General features: G+C 46.9%; 1 protein-coding gene across 2 annotated transcripts; it reads left to right on the top strand.

The window, feature by feature from the left end:
• The first annotated feature begins 1,068 nt into the window (after window positions 1-1,068).
• On the top strand, window positions 1,069-18,673 carry LOC127008629 (long-chain-fatty-acid--CoA ligase 4-like). 2 transcript variants are annotated; one of them, XM_050880905.1, is made up of 3 exons: window positions 1,069-1,950; window positions 12,773-12,854; window positions 13,479-18,673. In XM_050880905.1, the coding sequence occupies exon 3, from the start codon at window positions 13,484-13,486 to the stop codon at window positions 15,509-15,511; it is 2,028 nt and encodes a 675-aa protein (XP_050736862.1). In that variant the 5' UTR covers window positions 1,069-1,950; window positions 12,773-12,854; window positions 13,479-13,483; the 3' UTR covers window positions 15,512-18,673. The 2 variants fall into 2 exon arrangements, with proteins under 2 accessions (XP_050736862.1, XP_050736863.1); XM_050880906.1 differs by lacking the exon at window positions 1,069-1,950 and adding an exon at window positions 6,942-7,013.
• The last annotated feature ends 728 nt before the right edge of the window (window positions 18,674-19,401 follow it).

The following is a 19,401-nucleotide window of genomic DNA, read 5'->3' on the forward strand; positions in this document are numbered from 1 at the left end:
CGCTGCAATAGTCATGCCGGGGACGAGCGAGAGGCTAATGCAAGAGCCCCGCAGATACCCCGAGGCCATCACACAACCAGCTACTAATCAGGGGTGGAAGAAGGGGAAGGAACGGCCTGACGGGGGCAATAATAATAATAATAATAATAATAACAATAATAATAATAATAAATGTATTTCTTGGTTATGGGAAATTGAAGGTAATTCTGGTAGGTTTTCTCTCTCTCTCTCTCTCTCTTCCATGAATTATTACCGTTGCATTGATTGAAGTATAGATTTTGTTAACTTCATGAAGTATACGAGTGTGGAAGGCAAGTGGAAGGAGCTGTGGAGAATAGCAAAGTGGATACGTGAAGAACGTGTGTGAGTGGATTAATGGAGTAAAAGTATAAGAAAGACGACGATGATTATGATGATGATGATGATGCACAGTCGCTAGGTTCATGCAAAGACGTGACAGGAATAAGACTCGGGAGAAACTTTTTTAATATTTATTTCATACACTGTAATTATCAGAGATGCGACACTTGTGGTTTGCGCGTGTGTGTGTGTGTGTGTGTGTGTGTGTCATAAGGTCATAACTGTGGTGGCGTAAAGAGGAAAAAAAGGGAATAAAACAAGACAAAATAAAAAAAAGTTAAAAATAATGAACGCAGAAGTAGAAAGGCAAATAAAAGTAGAGAGTAGAAAGTAGAAAGCTGGGTAGAAACAAAGGAGCGTAAAAGAAAAATAAATGTGTACCGCTGGAACAGGAAGTGAAAAGGGTGAACGAAGTGGAGTCTGGATAAGGATGAGAAGACATATGGAGTGGAGGCGTATGGCAGTGAAGGATGTGAGAATGGAAAAAGAAAACGAGTGGGTGGAACAAGTGGAGGAGGTTTAAAGAACAATGAGTGTGTGGCGTATGGAAGGCCCCGGGCAGGAAAGTGGAAACGGGCATGGGGAGAAGGTGGAGGGGAGAGTTTCAAATATCATGCCCCACGGTGAGAGAGAGAGAGAGAGAGAGAGAGAGAGAGAGAGAGTATAACCAAACGACAGGGTCACATTCCAAGGTAGGCCTAAAAATAAGAAGCTGGTATCAAGGGGTTATTCCGGTCACCTCGCTGAGTGGAGACCTTTGAAGAAGAAAAATTATATACATAGAAACCCTCCTCAGCATCTCGTTATATATACAAACCCACTTACTATACACATTTGGCATCACAGAATCACCCTCCAGCCAATTATATCATTTAGCGAACCAGCTTTAGAGTAGCTACATAGACACACTATCGCAAGCACCGTTGAAAAAGAGGTAGCATATTGATAGCTCTGAGAGAAGCAACAGTTGGCCGAGTTGGCACTACTGTTCCCTGAACGATAGTTTCCGGAAGGCATCGCTCTTCACGGCCTCCTTTACGTGGGGTTGACGCGTTGATGTGCCATGTCATAATGAATATTTAGAGGCATGGGAGGGAGAGTGGGTGCTTGAGAGTATGCCCAGGGGAGGTATTTGACATGGGGTGTCCTTGGGGGGTGCGGGGAATGCACTACAAAGGCATTAATTGTGCGAAACAAGTGCAGCAGCTAAACACGTTGGAGGGACAGCCAAGGAAATACACTCTACACCACACACACACACAAAAATACATGTACGTTGAAGAAAAGGCTTCGGCCACAGAACATGAAGGCCTGGGGGGGTTTCGTCAGCCTACATAACCATGCATGCCACGCTCCCAGACTGAGAAGCAACAGGCACAAATTCAAAATCGGGCGAAGGCAGGGGCGGCGGGATGCATGCCGGCCACCACTGGCAACTGTAGGCGAGGCAGGCGGCCCCGAGTGCGGCGGCAGACACGCCACGTCCGGCAAGTGACACAGGAATTCAAGCGCCTTTTAAGCGGATACACGAGCTTGTCACCCACTCTCTGATGAAGCCGAGGCTCGCCAACTGGACCCATCGCCTGTGAGGTAAGCAGGAGGTGTAGGAATGTGGGAATTCAAGATGGTCTTGGATGACGCCACTCGCCGCCCTCCTTATCACGCACTGCCGCCCCGACCATTTGAAGGGGTGGCTAAAATTGTCCACAGGTGCTGCCCTCCCATATCCCACAGCATGTTTCCACCTCCCAGGGCGTGTCTCTTCGGCAGGGGGCACACCGGGGATTCCTTCACCCTGGGGGCACGCGGGGTCGGCTTTGAATCAATATTAGGTGACAACTGGTGTAAAATCTCATGTTGCCTCAAGTGTCACTGTAGTGGCTGTATTCGGTGTATCAAGCAGCAGGGGGTACTGTTAGTGTATAAAGTTTGTCTGTGCTTCGTCACATGACCGGTTCACCTCAGGAAACAAACGGGCAACAATTTTCCTTGACGTAGATCCTGTTCGTACGTCTGGCACCGAACACTCATATCGTACAGCATCACTAAACGAAAAGTGACTGAAAACACCACCACTTAGTTCCGTTAGATCGAAAGGAAACTACAGAAAACAATGACAACGAAAACTAAGTAATAAAACCAATATTCCCTAATCTTCAAAGCCGAATAAACAACTAAAAAAGAATCGGAAATCACTGTGCATTACTGAGCTCTTGACATCCAACACCACACACAGTTACACATTCAAAGGTCAACAGAAAGAAACACTTGATATAACTGGTGTGGCTGCTTTGGCGGAAGCACGGGGTCTGGGATGAAGCAACAAAGGTCTGGGCGCGTCAATGAGGAGGGTTGTGGCCTTGAGTTTGTTAGCAATGGGCGTGGAGGTAAGCATTGCCAGGGAAGAGTTGAGGTGGTGGAGTAACTTGTAGGAAACTGTCACACCTGTTACTTTTGTGAGCCCTGCCTTGCATTGTTCCTTTATGTCCTGTCTGTCTCTTTGTTGGCTAGACTTCTGATAGCACGTTCATTGAAAGACGCTATTGTACTCTAGTTAACACACACACACACACACACACACACACACACACACACACACACAGAGTAATCGTATGCACCTCTTGTGAAATGTCTGTTAACATCACCGTTACAAACAGACCCAAGCGTTGATTATATATGTAGGAGCAGACAGGATGAGGGGAAGGGCTTATTACAACATACAGGAAATGTAAGAAACGTATACATAGAAAAACAGAGCAACCCAGGTGAGCGCCACTTGGTCACCCTAATTGCCCCTCACAGGTCTTAATTAAGGCCGCCTCACCTGTCACCTCCTTTGGCTTCCTCACCCCGAGATATTGAGAGGAGGAGGAGGAGGATTGAGAGGAAGTATATGAAACGTGTACAAAAGGATATGAGGAGATTTTGAGAGAGAGAGAGAGAGAGAGAGAGAGAGAGAGAGAGAGAGAGAGAGAGAGAGAGAGAAACAAGGAAAGGTCAAGATTATAGTGTGTGTGTGTGTGTGTGTGTGTGTGTGTGTGGCCCGCAGCTGTTTTGGCTACGTGAATGTAAACACGCTTGACAATGACTTAAATTTATTCGGTTCAACGGATAACAGTAGTACAATGAATGGCAATAGTGGGGGTGGGGGTGATAGTAGTAGTAGTATAGTAGTAGTAGTATAGTAGTAGTAGTAGTAGTAGTAGTAGTAGTTGTAGGTTAAAAAAGAGAGAGAGAGAGAGAGAGAGAGAGAGAGAGAGAGAGAGAGAGAGAGAGAGAGAGAGAGAGAGTTTATACTAGTCACTGCCACACAAGTACACGCATACATTATTTAATTATTAACGACCAATGAACTTTAACCTTGAACACAGAAAGAAAAAAAAAAAACGGAACAGAGGAGACAAAGTGGAGAGGGATAAGATACTAACGAGAGAGAGAGAGAGAGAGAGAGAGAGAGAGAGAGAGAGAGAGAGAGAGAGAGAGAGAGAGAGAGACGAAAAGAAGAATATGATAGGATGAAAAATGCAATGAAAAAGAAAATGCATAGGGGTCGAGGAGGAGGAGGAGGAGGAGGAGGTGCACTAGTTGAAGACCACCTGTTGAGGCCTCTGTCTGTGTGTCCCTTCTCCTCCTCCTCCTCCTCCTCCTACCTGTCTCGCAACCTTACCCCGGCTCACCTTTCTTTTGCGGTTGTCGGTCACTACTACCACTACTACTACTTCTACTACTATTACTTATTCTTTAGCTATACATTATCCTCTTCCATAACCTTTATCCCCGTCAATTAAAGCAAACAATACTGAATACTGAAACTTACTAGTACGAACCGGAACTTATCAACCATTATAACTTTAAGAGCTCATTTCCTGACCACTCAAAGGAGATTAAATAAAAACAACAAGGAGAGAATTCCACGGATTATCCCTCTTAATTAAAAAGATAAAGAACTGGAGTGTTACATTTTTTAAAATTTTACACTCTTTGAACCTTATCGCCGACTATCAAAGCACTACTAAGGCGTGGGTTGTTCTCCTCCTCCTCCTTTTCCTCAGCCTCTAATATAAGGGAGCGTAAGGGTGATTTCTCGTGTTCTGATTGCCACGTGGACTTTGTTATCGGTGGTCCTTGAGAGACGGCGGGAGGGAGAGAGAAAGGGAGGGTGAGGTGACAATACGTAGAAGAGGGAGAGGTAGAGGGAGGGAGGAAAAGGAACAAGAAAAAAGAGGGAATGGTGAACAAGAAGAGAGAGATAGAGGAAGGGAAGAACAGAATGGGACACTAGAGAAGAGATGAAGAAAGAGGAGAAACTAGAAGAGGGAGATGTATAGTTAGGAGATAAAGGTGGAACTAGAATAGGACGAGGTGTAAGGAAGAAGGGAATAATAAGAGATAGATAGAGGGGAGAAGGGAAGGGAAGTCATAGGAGAGGTGTAGGAAGGAAAGGAGGGAGAGAAAGAACCACAAGAAGAAGGGGAATGAGAAGGTGATATTGAGAGGAGGAGAAAGGGGTGGAAGGTTACAGAACGAGAGGGAAGAAGGGATTACAGGAGGGAAGGAGGAAGGAAGGGGTAAGGAGAAGGGGAAGAAAGTGACACAACGCAGATGGAATAAGGGAGAGTAAGGAAGATTGTTGTAGTTATTTTTACGTGCTTATTAGTGAGAGAGAGAGAGAGAGAGAGAGAGAGAGAGAGAGAGAGAGAGAGAGAGAGAGAGAGAGAGAGAGAGGATGAAAGGGGGGGGGGGTGTAATATCCTTTCGTCCCTTGACCCGTTAAATAAGTAGAGCAGGACACACACACACACACACACACACACACACACACACACACACACGTTCCCAGGCTCCTCAACGTTGACTTCGTGTACATAAACGTTCATCTTGTTTGTCTTCTCTTTATAACAGCTTAGAACTTGTGTATTCATTCATTTATTATTGTCTTCATCAAAGTTTATTTCTCCTTTATATTCGTCTTCACGTTTTTTTTATTTCCTCGGTTGGTCCTTTAATATTTATCTTTTCATCATAACATTTGCTTCTGTCTGTGTTATTGCTTCCTGGTGCTGTAATCTGTGCTTTTCACAACGTTTTCTTTTGTATTCTTATCTTAATGTCTTGGCTTTGCGGTCGTCAGTTTCTTGCACATGATCCGTTTATCTCTCGTTATTTATGGTCTTTTTCTAACTTCTCGGTGAATGTTATTTTCTTACGTGCACCGTCATCATGATTTTATTTGGTTCACGATTGTTTCGATTTTTATCTGGCTACACTGCACTCATTAATTCTCCGCGTGACTGCTTGTCTGCCTGTCTGTCTGTCTGTCTGTCTTGTTGATTAGTCCAGGCGTTATCTCCCAGCAGATGATATCTTGGACGGGAACAGGAAAAGATAATACAACTCCTCCTCCTCCTCCTACTACTACTACTACGACTATTACTACTATTACATTACAATCATTCCAAAATTACCAACGACATATCTGCATAATTATAAGACACCTTTAACACAATATATAAAAGTTTTTGTATAGAATAACATAAAAATGAGTATTAATCATTCACAATGGATTTTTTTAAAGGCGGAAAGCGAAGACACGATACACACACCCGAACGCGTCTCTGAGTAATCGTGCAACACTGCGTTCGAAAGCCTGGAATCCACGGTGACTTTAGATTTATTTTTAGACATGTCAGTCCTCTCACAGATTCGCGTAGGCGGCGGAAGACGGGGGTAGGGGGGGGGGATTCGAAGAAGGTAATAGTTATAGGAACCGGTAAGATTAAAGGAAGGGAAGTTGTGTGTGGATGGGAAAGGTTAATGGGTAGGTGATGGGGAGGGAAGACGGATGAAGGGATGCTAAAAAAAGAGGGGAAGGGGTGATGGTTGAGGGGAGAGGGGGAAGCGGATGAAGGAAGGGAGAAAAAAGAAGACGTGTAAACAATTATCAACGCCAGTCAGAAGGAGGAAGAGGAAGACAAATAAAGAGCTTGAATAAAATGCGCCAGCCACAAACAGAGAGAGAGAGAGAGAGAGAGAGAGAGAGAGAGAGAGAGAGAGAGAGAGAAGGATCAGGAAAAGGTAGAGGAGGATGAGAATGAGGATAAGGAAGAGGATGAAAATGAGTGGAAAAAAAAGGGTAAAGACGAAAATATGGAAGAGGGATGAAAATGAAGATAAAGAAGAGGGGGATGATAAAAAGAGAAAGAAGAGGAAGAGATTAAGAAGAGAAGGATAAGAATTGCTAGACATTACAAGAAGAGGGGAGTAAGGTTAGATCAGATAAAGATTAAAGAAAAAAAATGAAAACGTACGATATAACAAGGCGATGAGAGGATGAGGAGGGTAAAAACTAAGAAGAAAATGAAGAGGTGTGAGATTACAAGAAAACCAGAAATAGTCCATGTGAGGGGAGGGGCAGAACTAGTTATGATGAAAAAGAAGCAGAGGAGGAGAACGAGAAGTGATGGGGGTGGCATCACATTTACAGCTGGGTGTGGGTAAAGGGGTTGGGCGAGGGAGGGAGGGATGCTGCATGCTACACGAGAGGGAGGAAGAGGGGCAGGGGAGAGAGAGGGAGAGAGGGAGAGATTGTAAGTCAGTGTGCTGGAGTGGTGAGTGAGGGCGGACGGGAGGAGGCGAAGAGGCGAAGAGCAGAGGTGAGCATAGTCAGAAAAAAAAAACTTAAGAAAAAAACTCGTATAGCCACTGACGTAACGTACAAAAAACAACAACACCAGGGAGTAACATAGAGGGCAATGCATCATAAACTCTAAGGGGTGTCATCTTAACGTATCGGCATCTCAGTTCGCTTGTCTGAAATTCTCTCGTAAAAGATGCTGGGATTTTCATGGACTATTTTGTGGTCCTAGACAGAGTTGTACCCGACTTCTGCACAATGGAGTAGACAATCACCAATGAAATCCCGGCTAATCCTCTCTGTGGCCTTGGAAAATTGGGATTGAAGTCCGATACGTTAATGAATAAGAACCTCAAAAGACTTAAAGGGGTTATTACACTGGGCAAATTTTCCGTGGATCTTCAGTCAAACCACGATTTCCGCTGGCGTGGCTCTCCTATTTCCGTGGTTTTCTGACTTGTCCACGATCTTCCAAAGCTACGTTAAATTTCACCGATGGACGACGGTATTACTCACCATCATCAGCATCAGCAATAACAAGAAATTAATGAGAACCACGCTGGCTGAAATCGTGGTTTGACTTAGGATCCACGGAAAATTTGCCCAGTGGTTGGTATTGTCAGATGCTCCCACTCTTCACACCAACTATTTCCAAAGTCCAAAAAGGAGGTTAATCGAGTTCTAATGAGTGTTCTTTTAGGTTCACGGTACAGAAGAAGGCTCAGACTACCACCAGGGTCATAAAAGTACCCCTGGAAATCCCCTAAACTCCCACGAAAGACTAGTAAATTACGTGTTCTTGGGCGCAAAAATGTTTAAAAATATAGCCCATAGCCCCTTAAGGATTCAGTGCCTGGCGTTCCCAAGGTTCATGCCGCTATAAAAAGGCTGCGCTTTACGAGGCAAAGTGATGTGCCCTTGAAATTTGGTATAATAGAAAGGAGTGGTTGACGCAAGGCCAGGCAGGGTGGAAGGAAGGAAGGGTGAAGGGTGTGGGTGATAACTGCAATAGAGAGAGAGAGAGAGAGAGAGAGAGAGGGAATGTTTATGGTTATTTTTTTATATACTCGACATGATGTGGAAGTTAATTGAATCCGTACCACCACCATCGTGACCATTACCACCTCCACCACCATCACCACAGCTACTACTACCACTACTACTACTACTACTACTACTACTACTACTACTACTACTACTACTTTTACTCCTACTACTATTTTCTCTTCATTTAAGTGCCATAACTACTACTACTACTACTACTACTACTACTACTTTTTTTTTTTTTTTTTTTTTTACTACAACATAAATGATACCTCCACCCATGTTTATTTTCCCAACACATAATCATGGAGGGCTCCATAGTTTGGAGGTCATTAGCCCCAACTCTGTTCGCTAATGACTGTGGCATCCAACCATATCGCTAATACTACCTGACACTAAATCACCTATCATCTATTACGTCTAGATCCCCCTTTCCTTCCCTACTCAAGTCACTCCCGACCCACCCTAATGTCACTCTCCACCACTGTGGCTTCATAGTCCATATTGGAGATGGTGGTGGCTTTTGGGCCAGAGTGTCTGGTGCCCCTGAGACATAGGATGGCCGACCTGAGCAGGGAGAACGAGAGGCGACACCTCATCCAGGCGACAACGTGGCTCCTTGGCTGATGCTTCTTTTCTGAGATTAGTTCCGCGAGGCATGCGTAGAAGCATTGGGCCCTGGGACCCATCCCGCCGGATGTGGTGAAGACGAGGGGGGTGAAGCTGCCCTGATCCACATGTTGGATTCTTTCACCGTATGCCCTTGCCTTCTCCTGCTCGTTCCTGTGGTGGGCGGCTTGCAGGGGCAGCTCACGGTGACAGGCAGCCATCGGGTCGAATATGCGGATGTCCATGAACGCCCGCTGTCCGCGCACCCAGAATTCGCGGGCACTTACATCAACCCGTGCCTCCTGTGAAGTATCGGCTGTCCTGTACCGAAGGTGTTCGCCGTCCAGGGGAAGCAGTGCCGGCTCGGTAGTGACGTCTTGGCATACCTCCCCGAGCATGCTGGCTGTCAGATCCCTCACTTCATCGTGTCGAATACAGACGAAGCCTCCTTTTTTACATGTCATGGTGTGGGTGACATCATTTGGTGATCCACATGCACAGAGATCAGGCAGTCCCTCAATCGGCCAGCCATATCTCAGAGCAATGGCGTCGACAAATTCTTGTTTGTTGAGGCTGAAGCGCTTTGCTCTGATTGGTAATGACGTTAGCCAGTTAGAGGCGCCTGCCTCCTGTGCTGTGTGTATTTTTCTACCCATTTCTGTGGACAGGTGGTGTGTAAGACGGTCCAGCTCGTCTTTTTGGGCCTGTTGCCTTTCTTCTGAGATTTTTCTTTTAATATCTCTTATTTCTGTTTGGTCTATCTCGCCCTCTGCCTCCTGAGCGATGATCCTGTTGATGAGTGACCTGGTAAGGCTGATGGAGTTTTGGTTCTCCTTATCTGCCAGCTTCTACTACTACTACTACTACTACTACTACTACTACTACTACTACTACTACTACTACTATTACTACTACTATTACTACTACTACCACTACTACTACTACTGCTACTATTGCTGCTACTTCTTGGATTCCTTTGCCCGCAGGAAATAGTTGCACCAAGAAAAGTTTTACACAACAAAAAAGCGGAACGAAGATGAAGAACCGCAGTTGCTACATTTCACAGTGTGTGTGTGTGTGTGTGTGTGTGTCCCATCCCACGGCCACCTGATACCTATTTAAATCTCTCTCTCTCTCTCTCTCTCTCTCTCTCTCTCTCTCTCTCTCTCTCTCTCTCTCTCTCTCTCTCTCTCTCTCTCTCTCTCTCTCAGTACTTTATTGAAGCAAATGATCTGTTTCCCGTCACCGTCCCTTTCGCAACAACCCGCACCCGCTTCTTCACCCTCCCTTTCCCCTCCCCTCCCCCTTCTCTCCCCTTCCCCTTCCCTTTCCTCTTCCCCGTCCCATTATCTTTCCCCTTTCCCTCTCCCCCTCTTCTCTTCCCTTTCAACTCCCCTTAAATTCCCTTTCTCCTCCATTCCCCTTCCCCTTACCTTCCCTTTCGCCTCCCCTCTCCTTCCTTCTCCTTCTCTCCCCTTTCCATTCCTTCTTCCCCTCTCCTCTCCCCTCTTCCCTTTCCCCTCCACTATCCTCTCCTCCTTCCCCTTCTCTTTTCCTTCCCTTCCTTCTTCCCCTCTCACCATTTCACCCTCCCCTTCCCCTCTCCCTCCTCCTTCCCTCCATTCTCTCACTCCCCCCCTTCCTCCCTGTCCATTAAGGTAGGGTATGTTACTGAGAAGAAAACATTAAGCTTAAGACCGTTTTATTACTCTCTCCAAGGACGAAAAGAGCTATGCAACACACACACACACACACACACACACACACACACACACACACACACACACACACACACACACACGATTTAGAGTTAAGTCGCTATGTTGAGGAAAATAAAAGTTAAAATCGTATAACCAAAGAATATTAATGGGGAATTTCGAGGCGGAATTATATGTATTAAACATATTTTTTTTCTCTATTATTATTCTTTTCTTTTTATTTCATCGTCAGACACACATGGTCGCTATTTATGGAAAAGTCATCTCTCTCTCTCTCTCTCTCTCTCTCTCTCTCTCTCTCTCTCTCTCTCTCTCTCTCTCTCTCTCTCTTATCGCAAAGCCGTTATGAATGGAACAAGTGGAATTAAAGTTGCTTAAATTATGATTGATGGAGAGAGAGAGAGAGAGAGAGAGAGAGAGAGAGAGAGAGAGAGAGAGAGAGAGAGAGAGAGAGAGAGAGAGGGGAACGCGCCAGGAATGCCTAGTGTTTCTGTCCGGCATTTCCTTTATTCACGAAAATTTAGGGAAATGGAACTTCCGCCGGCAGTGACTGACTTGACTGGCACGACGGTAGCTGTCTGCTTGATGGCCTCCTCCTCCTCCCCTCCTCCTCCTCCTCCTCCTCCTCCTCCTCCTCCCCTCCTCCTCCTCCTCCTCCTCCTCCACCTCCTCCTCCTTCTCCTACTACTACTACTACTACTTGTTCGTCTTGTTAATTTTGTTGTTTTAGTTATTCTTGTTCTTCTAGTTCCTTGTTATTTTTTTTCTTTTACTACTACTACTACTACTACTACTACTACTACTACTACTACTACTACTACTACTACTACTACTACTACTGCACCAACTATTAAGAATTACACAGTACCTTCATGAAACCAACTAATCTAAATTCTGTAAATGCATCAATTTCCTCCACCTCTTGGCAAATCACATAATAATAGTAATGATAATAATAATGATAATTGTGACGGTGATGACAACTTCAGACATACTACTTTGAATTCTCTTGCGGTTAACTTAAATACATGTCCTCACGATACCTATAATAATAATAATAATAATAATAATAATAATAATAATAATAATAATAATAATGATGATGATAATTGAGACGGTAATTTCAGCTTCAGGCAGACGTAATATGACTACTACTTTGCTTTCTCTTGAGGTTAACTTCAATACATGTCCTCACGATCCTAATAATAATAATGATAATAATAATAATAATAATAATAATAATAATAATAATAATAATAATAATAATAATAATAATACCCTCCTTTACTCCGGTGGTCCCTCGCCTGTAGTATATATATTCCGGCCGTCACAAAGTATTCGCAGACGACAACATCATTTATCATAGGGTGCTTAGTGCTTGTGTTTGGCGCGTGTTTGTTCAGCCTGTTTGTTGTTCCCCGCCCCGTGTGTGTTGGCAGCCCCGTCCGTCACCGCTGGCTGCCCCGGACTCCAAAATCCCCGACATTGTTAACATTTAAACTGTCCAACCTAACTTGACTGATGGTGTGCCTGTGTGTGTGTGTGTGTGTGTGTGTGTGTGTGTGTGTGTGTGTGTGTGTTGGAAGTGGTGTATATTATTATTATTATAGTTGAAATAGCGGTTATGTATACTGTTGGTGTCCTCCTCCTCCTCCTCTTACTACTACTACTACTACTACTACTACCACCACCACCACTACTACTACCACTACTACAACTATTACGAGTATTACCACTAATGCACCACCACTGCTACTAACACCCACCACCACCATTACAAACACCTACCACCATTATTACTAACAGGCACCACCTTCATTCTCTCCACACCATGTATAGACGTTTTGCCTTTATTTGTGTTTTAAGGCCAGTGACATGGAGGCGGCGGCAGGGGAGGACAGGTGTACTCGTGGCCCTGAGCGGCTGGCACTGCTCCAAGGTGGCATGCCCCCGCCTGCCATGCACCTGCCCCGCCCCTCAACACCTGACCATGTGCAGGCTCCTATCTGGCTCCTTTGTCTCTGTCTGTGCCTGTGTCTGCGTTTGTGTTTGTGTTGTTGTTTGTGTTGCTGTCTTCTGCTTCCTCTGTTTCGTCTCTGTCTGTTTTGTCTATTTTTTTTTGTGTGTTTTCTCTCCTAGTTTCTTTAATTTATTCCTTCGTGTTTTTATTATTTCTCTCTCTCTCTCTCTCTCTCTCTCTCTCTCTCTCTCTCTCTCTCTCTCTCTCTCTCTCTCTCTCTCTCTCTCTCTCTCTCTCTCTCTCTCTCTCTCTCTCTCTCTCGCTGCCAAAAGTTTTCTCACTGGAGGTATTTCATGGCCGTGACGACTCTAAGGCCGATAGTAGTACACACACACACACACACACACACACACACACGGATGATCTGACAACACGTTCTATTTCCAGGGCCAAGCACATCCCGGGGGAGCGTGGGAACAGCGGGGCGGCGGGGCGGAGCATCGCTGAGGGACGCAGGTATTACACACAGGTGAGGCGGAGACACGCTCGTGCGGTTATATGAAAAAAAAGGGATTAAAGAGAAGTCTTCACATTACCGAGGGTATTCGTTCCTAATGCAGATGTTCATTGTACGTAATTTCATATGCAGAGTGAATTATGTAATTTATTAGCTCAATATAGAGTAAGTCATTTAGGCAGCTAGGTATTATTTATTCAGTTAGCCATTTATCTGATTAGTGAGGCAGGTGAACAGTCTACGCGGTCAGTCAGGCTGGATTATAAAATAAGACAATAGCAGGTGTTGGGGTTTAGGAATATGATATAAACGAGGGTGAGGGTTATAAATATGAGGCCGCGTGACAGGTGTGGGCGTCAGGTCGGTATGGCGGGGCAACACGCGGGGAATAAGTAGTACACAACTCAGCGTGCCTCAAGGACGCAGCGGAGGGGTGGGAGGGGTGGGGTGGGGTGGGGGGGGGCAATGTGAGAAAAATGAACTGCTGGATACTAAGTACTAGAATTAGAGACAGTTATTTCATAAGCATGATATCATTAATCTATATGGAGAATGAGAGGAGAGGAAGACATCTGTACATTTAGTAACGAGGAATAATAACTAATCCGCTAATGTTGGTGTGGTTGCTGGCTGCAGGCAAGATGGGCGTGGAGAATGGCGGAAAGCTGCTGGACGACTTCTCGTGGGTCAAAGGAGACGGCGGCCACAAGCACGGCTTCGACCTGCTTGAGGAGCTGCAGAGCAAAGACGCCTTGACGGTGCCGGCCATTCTAGAGTTCGCCGCCAACAATCATGGCGAGGCGCAGTGCATGGGGACGCGACAGCTGCTGGAGCGGCAAAAGATCCAGGAGAACGACAAGAAGCTGGTGAAGCTGCGGCTCGGGGATTACAGCTACATGTCCTACAAGGAGGTGCTGGACAATGTGACGAGCTTCAGCGCAGGCATGAGGAACATGGGTCTGGGGAGCGGCGACCGCGTGGCCATGTTCGCCGAGACGCGCGCTGAGTGGTTCGTGGCGGCGGTGGGCTGCCTCACCAACAACTCCAGTGTGGTGACGCTGTACACCAACCTGCCGAACGACAGCATCGCCGAGAGCCTCAAGGAGACGGAGGTGCACACGGCCATAACCTCCCACGACCTGCTGCCGCGGTTCTTCAAGATCGCGCCGCAGTGCCCGCTGCTGCGCCGCATCATCGTCATCGAGGACCAGCTGGAAGGCGTCGGCTCCACCCTCGAGGCGCCCAAGGACATGCAGGTGATTGGCTTCAAGGAAGTGCTCACTCTGGAGACTTCGGAGGACGCCAAGCCGCACGAGCCACCTAAGGCTGACGACGTGGCCATCATCATGTACACGAGCGGGTCCACCAGCCGACCCAAGGGCGTGGAGTTGAGCCACCGCAACATCTTCTCTGCCATCACGGCGTACTGCATCCAGGCGGACCTCGGCCTCGGGGACACCTACATCGCCTACCTGCCGCTGGCCCACGTGATGGAGCTGGCCACCGAGACGGCCCTCATGGCTATGAACGTGACCATCGCCTACTCGTCTCCCTTCACGCTCACTAACACCAGCGCCAAGGTGATGAAGGGCACGCTGGGCGATGCACGGGTGGCGCGTCCTACCTGCATGAGTGCGGTGCCCCTCATCCTGGAGCGCATCATCAAAGGCGTCACTCAGGCCATCGAGAGCCAAGGCAACATCAAGGCCAGGATATTCAAGGAGGCGCTCAAGTACAAGCAGCGGCAGGAGGGCGCCTCGTTTGCCAGCAAGGTCTTGGACATACTCATTTTCAACCGCGTGAAGGAAGAGCTCGGCGGACAGCTGCGAATGCTAGTGGTGGGTGGCGCCCCTGTGTCGCCCGAGACCCACAATAAGATACGCGCCATGTTCGGCTGCACGTTGCAGGTGGGCTACGGCGCCACGGAGACCTCCGCGTGCATCACAAGCATGGACACCCACGACGCCCGCACGGGGCACTGCGGGCCGCCCAACCACGGCGTGAAACTCGTGCTGGAGGACTGGGCGGAGGGCGGCTATCTTGTCACGGACAAGCCCAACCCGCGCGGTGAAATCGTGGTGGGCGGCCCCATGGTCTCCCGAGGCTACTTCCGCTCCCCGGAGATGACCAACAAGGTGTTTTTCGAGCGGGATGGCATGCGCTGGTTCCGGACGGGTGACATCGGTGAGATGGACGAGACGGGCGTCCTGCGTGTCATTGATCGCAAGGTGGACCTCATCAAGCTGAACAACGGCGAGTTTGTGTCGCTGGGCAGCATCGAGAGCAAGCTGAAGACACACCCGCTCGTGGACAGCATCTGCGTGTGTGCACACCCTGGGGCCAAGAATGTGGTGGCCATCGTCGTACCACACCCGGACCACATCAAGAAGATCGGGACCAAGTTGGGCCACCTAGAGGACACCACCACGCAGGACATGTGTGATGACAAGGCTGTGGCGGAGGCTGTCCTGGAGGAGCTGAAGGCTCACGGCAAGAAGCAGGGCCTCGGGCGGTGGGACCTGCCCGCCGCTGTGTTCCTCACGCCCGAGCCCTGGACGCCGGAGTCTGGGCTGGTGACGGCGGCGTTGAAGGTGAAGCGGACGCCCATCAAGGCGCAGTTTAAGGCTGTGCTTGAGGGTCTGTACAAGCACCTGGAGGAGCAGGATTAGCTGGCCCCATGAGTCTGGGAGACTCGGGCAGGCCAACAGGGATCATTGCTCGCGCTATTTTCATTGGGGTCACTAACTGCATTCCTTTCGCAACCCCTCAGAGTTATTATCACGTTCTTTGAGTCCAGGATTTACAAAGTAAAAGATCTCGGTCGGCTGACAAACCAGCACGATAAGGTAGATTAACTCATTCGTCTACAGATTCACACAAACCCGATTCACATAATATAACAAATAAAAACCATGAGCATCAGTAAATATTGCCGAACAGGTCGCACAATCCGGCCACAACAAAAAGGGTCCGAGCCGTCATTATATAATCGCTAGAAAAAAATCGCAAACTTCCTCATGAAGTTAACGATTATTATTCCTGAAAAAAAAAAAACTCGTCAAGCCAAACACTGCGGTAATTGACGGCCCGATACGTGGCGTGGGCGAGCCAGCGAGGTCAACGCGGCCGCCGATGAGGCTCAGCAAAAAGGAATTAATAAAGCTGCGTAATGTGGCCAGAACACGAGTTCTCTTGATGCGCCATTATTTTGTGGTAATGAACGGAAACTATGTACCGGTAGGAAAAAAAAGAAAAAAAAACCGCATTATTTTTCTACCCTCGCATGGACGGGGAAAAAGATTTGAGTATTTTTGCAATCCAGAGCATTTCGGAGCATAATATTTATATTGGTGTGAAAGTTTATATATTGTACTGCAGTATACCTTATCGTGAAAATGATATAGAAAATGTTAAAAATTCTGAGCGGAGTGTCTGAAGAGGCTGCGGGCGTCACGGCGTGCAGCGCTTGACACACCGACGCGTCCGTCTCGCCGACATGCAACGAGGAATCAAACAAGTCGATCACTAAACTTCTGTTTCGTCTCGAGGACAGGCCACGCGCGGCGACCACCAACACCTTGTACCACCTCACCAACAGCTGTTTCAACACCACCACCACCCAGGGAGAGTTAGGCCACTCGCCATCTTGCTTCTCTGCCGCTTATGCTCACTGCCTCCTACCCAGTGTTCCTGCCTCAACACACGCTGCTATAACTTCCATTGTTTCCAGTTTTATCTTTTGTTGGTAAGCTTGTGTTCAGGGAGAAGCGCTGGCTAGGGGGCAGCAAGCCTGGCCGGCATTCATGCAAGACGGCGTCTGGGCAACCCATGGCTTAACTCTGCCTACGACTGTCACCACCACCACCACCACCACCACCGTATACCTATTCCATCACCTTAGTCTGTTCCACTACCTCCACCTCCTCACACCCTCGTGGGCCACCGCCAACATCGCCACTTGTCTTACGTGCTTCCGATGATGTCACGTCCGCGGCAGCGCGTGTTACCTGTGTCGTGGTGGTGACGGTCACCGCCTGTGAGCAGGGTGTGTCCCCCCAGCACGCAGCCACCTTGGCCGTGGGCCGCCACCCCCGAGGTGCTGCCTCTTACTGAGTAACGCTTCGTCCGCCAGGATAGTGATGAAGACAAAGCCTTAAAAAGTTTACAAAATGATGAATATTTATTATATTCACCAACATTTCAACTGTCTCACGGAAATGTAGAAATATAGATTTAAATATATTTTTTTTCGCTAGCACTACTATTACTGAAATTGCATACGGATGCTCAGCTAAGTATTTGAAGCGATGATATATATATATATATATATATATATATATATATATATATATATATATATATATATATATATATATATATATATATATATATAACGGTAACATGGATCTCAGATCTGTTCTATTTTATATACAAATAAAATGGGTTGGAATAATGAAAATTCCTATCGGCCCTGTATCCGAAGGAAAAAATATTTGATTCAGCGAACTGTCAAAAATTTTCACCGAAAACGGAAGCAAACGGGAAAAAAATAATTAAAGTTTGGAGCATCGTGGTGGGGAGGCGACGGCGGCCCCGGCCCCGCGCGGCGTTGCGGTGCCCGGCTGCCTCGGGGCACGGCCCCGCCAGTGCTGGGCGTCCCGCCGTGAAGGGCGTGACCTCACCACACCTGTCCTCGATGACCCTTCGTCCGCGACCCCGCGACGAAACCTGCCACCGAAATAGTGTCATAATACATGTTCGCATCTTGAGTCATCGGATATACCAGAGCTCTTCAATTATTACACCTACGTACCTACCCACCTACACACACACACACACACACACACACAAACACACACACACTAGTTCGGCATTACTTTGTACACACTTCTTGCGTCACAGGTAGCGTGCTGTGATTTCGCTGCCGGATATAACATCACGTAGTCGCTGTCCACGTCAATGTCAGGTGTAGAGCGTAGGGAAAACTCGCTTGGTGTCTGCCACTGTGTACGCGTCTGACGTGTACATGTGTGCGTGTGTGGCTCCTCCAGTGATGGCTGCTGCGGCGCCGCGATACGCCGGCGCCTTGACCAAAGGAGCCGAGTACGTGTGAACCATGTTTACGGTTATGTTGTATATTATTATCTTTTATTATATTACGTTTTATATTGTTTACACGGATGTAATGATTTCGTTATGAGGAGTTGGACGATGTGTGATGAGTATTACGTTTGTACACTCCTGAATTTGTCTTCCACTGTGTGTGTGTGTGTGTATCTGTGGAGACTATTTATTGTGTTATTTATTTTTTTACGGAAGGAAGATTATTTACAGAGAAGGCAAACGGGACGAAGGACGAATGAAGGAACGAAGGAGTCACGCATACACTAAATGGTCCACAGTCATTGCCTTGTTGTGTGATAGTGCCTTATACAGATACCCGAAGAGAGAGAGAGAGAGAGAGAGAGAGAGAGAGAGAGAGAGAGAGAGAGAGAGAGAGAGAGAGAGAGAGAGAGAGAGAGGAAATTGAATAAATCTCACTTTCTCCTTTCCTCTTCCTACTCTTCTTCCTCCTCCTCGTCGATGCCCGCTCGGTGTGTCGCTGTTCTTCTTACTCGTAACTTACAGCTGTCACACGTGGCTTTTAACACACACACACACACACACACACACACACACACACACACACACACACACACACACACACACACACACAGGGCCACGGTGACGACTTCGGGTGTCTTTATGCCTTGTAGATGCACATAAAAGGTGATTGATTTACCATATTTTTTTCCCCCTGACTTGGCAATACATGTTTCTTACGCCATATACTCCCGCGTTTTACTGGCCTCATTATTATTACTATCATTATTATTGGTGTTGGTGTTGCATGGTGTGGCTGTGCGCTGCTGGCGTTCGGTAATGTGGTGTGATGCGTACGATATCGTGAACAGAAAGGTATGGCAGGTGTGCCGTGACTTCAAACCGGACGGATATTTATGTGATTACCTGGCCACCCGCTCTCCAGGTGTGGCTACTGATATACAGACGGAAATACGCGTGATTATACTATCCCTCCTCCTCCTCCTCCTCCTACTACTACTACTACTACTACTACTACTACTGCTACTACTACTACTTGTTCATCTTGTTAATTTTGTTGTTCTAGTTATTCTTGTTCTTCTAGTTCATCATTCCTTGTTCTTTTTCTTCTTTTACTTCTACTACTACCACTACCACTACTACTACTACTACTACTACTACTACTACTACTACAACTACTACTATTGAGGAGGAGGCATAAGCAACACCATGCACTTTTTCTAGTCCTCCCAAAAATAGCATCGCTGAATTTTAGGTCGAGCTAACTCTAAAAAAAAAAAAAAAAAGGTAGTGTGTGTGCATGTTAAAAAAAATATCAAAATGTTTCATCATGGGTGAAGAAAAAAAATTGCCTCGTTGATTATTCTCGCACACAAAAGAGAACAAATCTATTAAAGGATGCATCGATAGCAGACAATGATGAGCTTTGAAAGGTGCAGACAAGGCATGGCAGTGA

This window comes from Eriocheir sinensis, chromosome 38 (genome assembly GCF_024679095.1).
Source record: "Eriocheir sinensis breed Jianghai 21 chromosome 38, ASM2467909v1, whole genome shotgun sequence".
NCBI classification, from domain to species: domain Eukaryota; kingdom Metazoa; phylum Arthropoda; class Malacostraca; order Decapoda; family Varunidae; genus Eriocheir; species Eriocheir sinensis.

Bases quoted from the DNA above. Each gene is read 5' to 3' on its own strand.
- LOC127008629 (XM_050880905.1), top strand. From the start codon at position 13,484: ATGGGCGTGGAGAATGGCGGAAAGCTGCTGGACGACTTCTCGTGGGTC.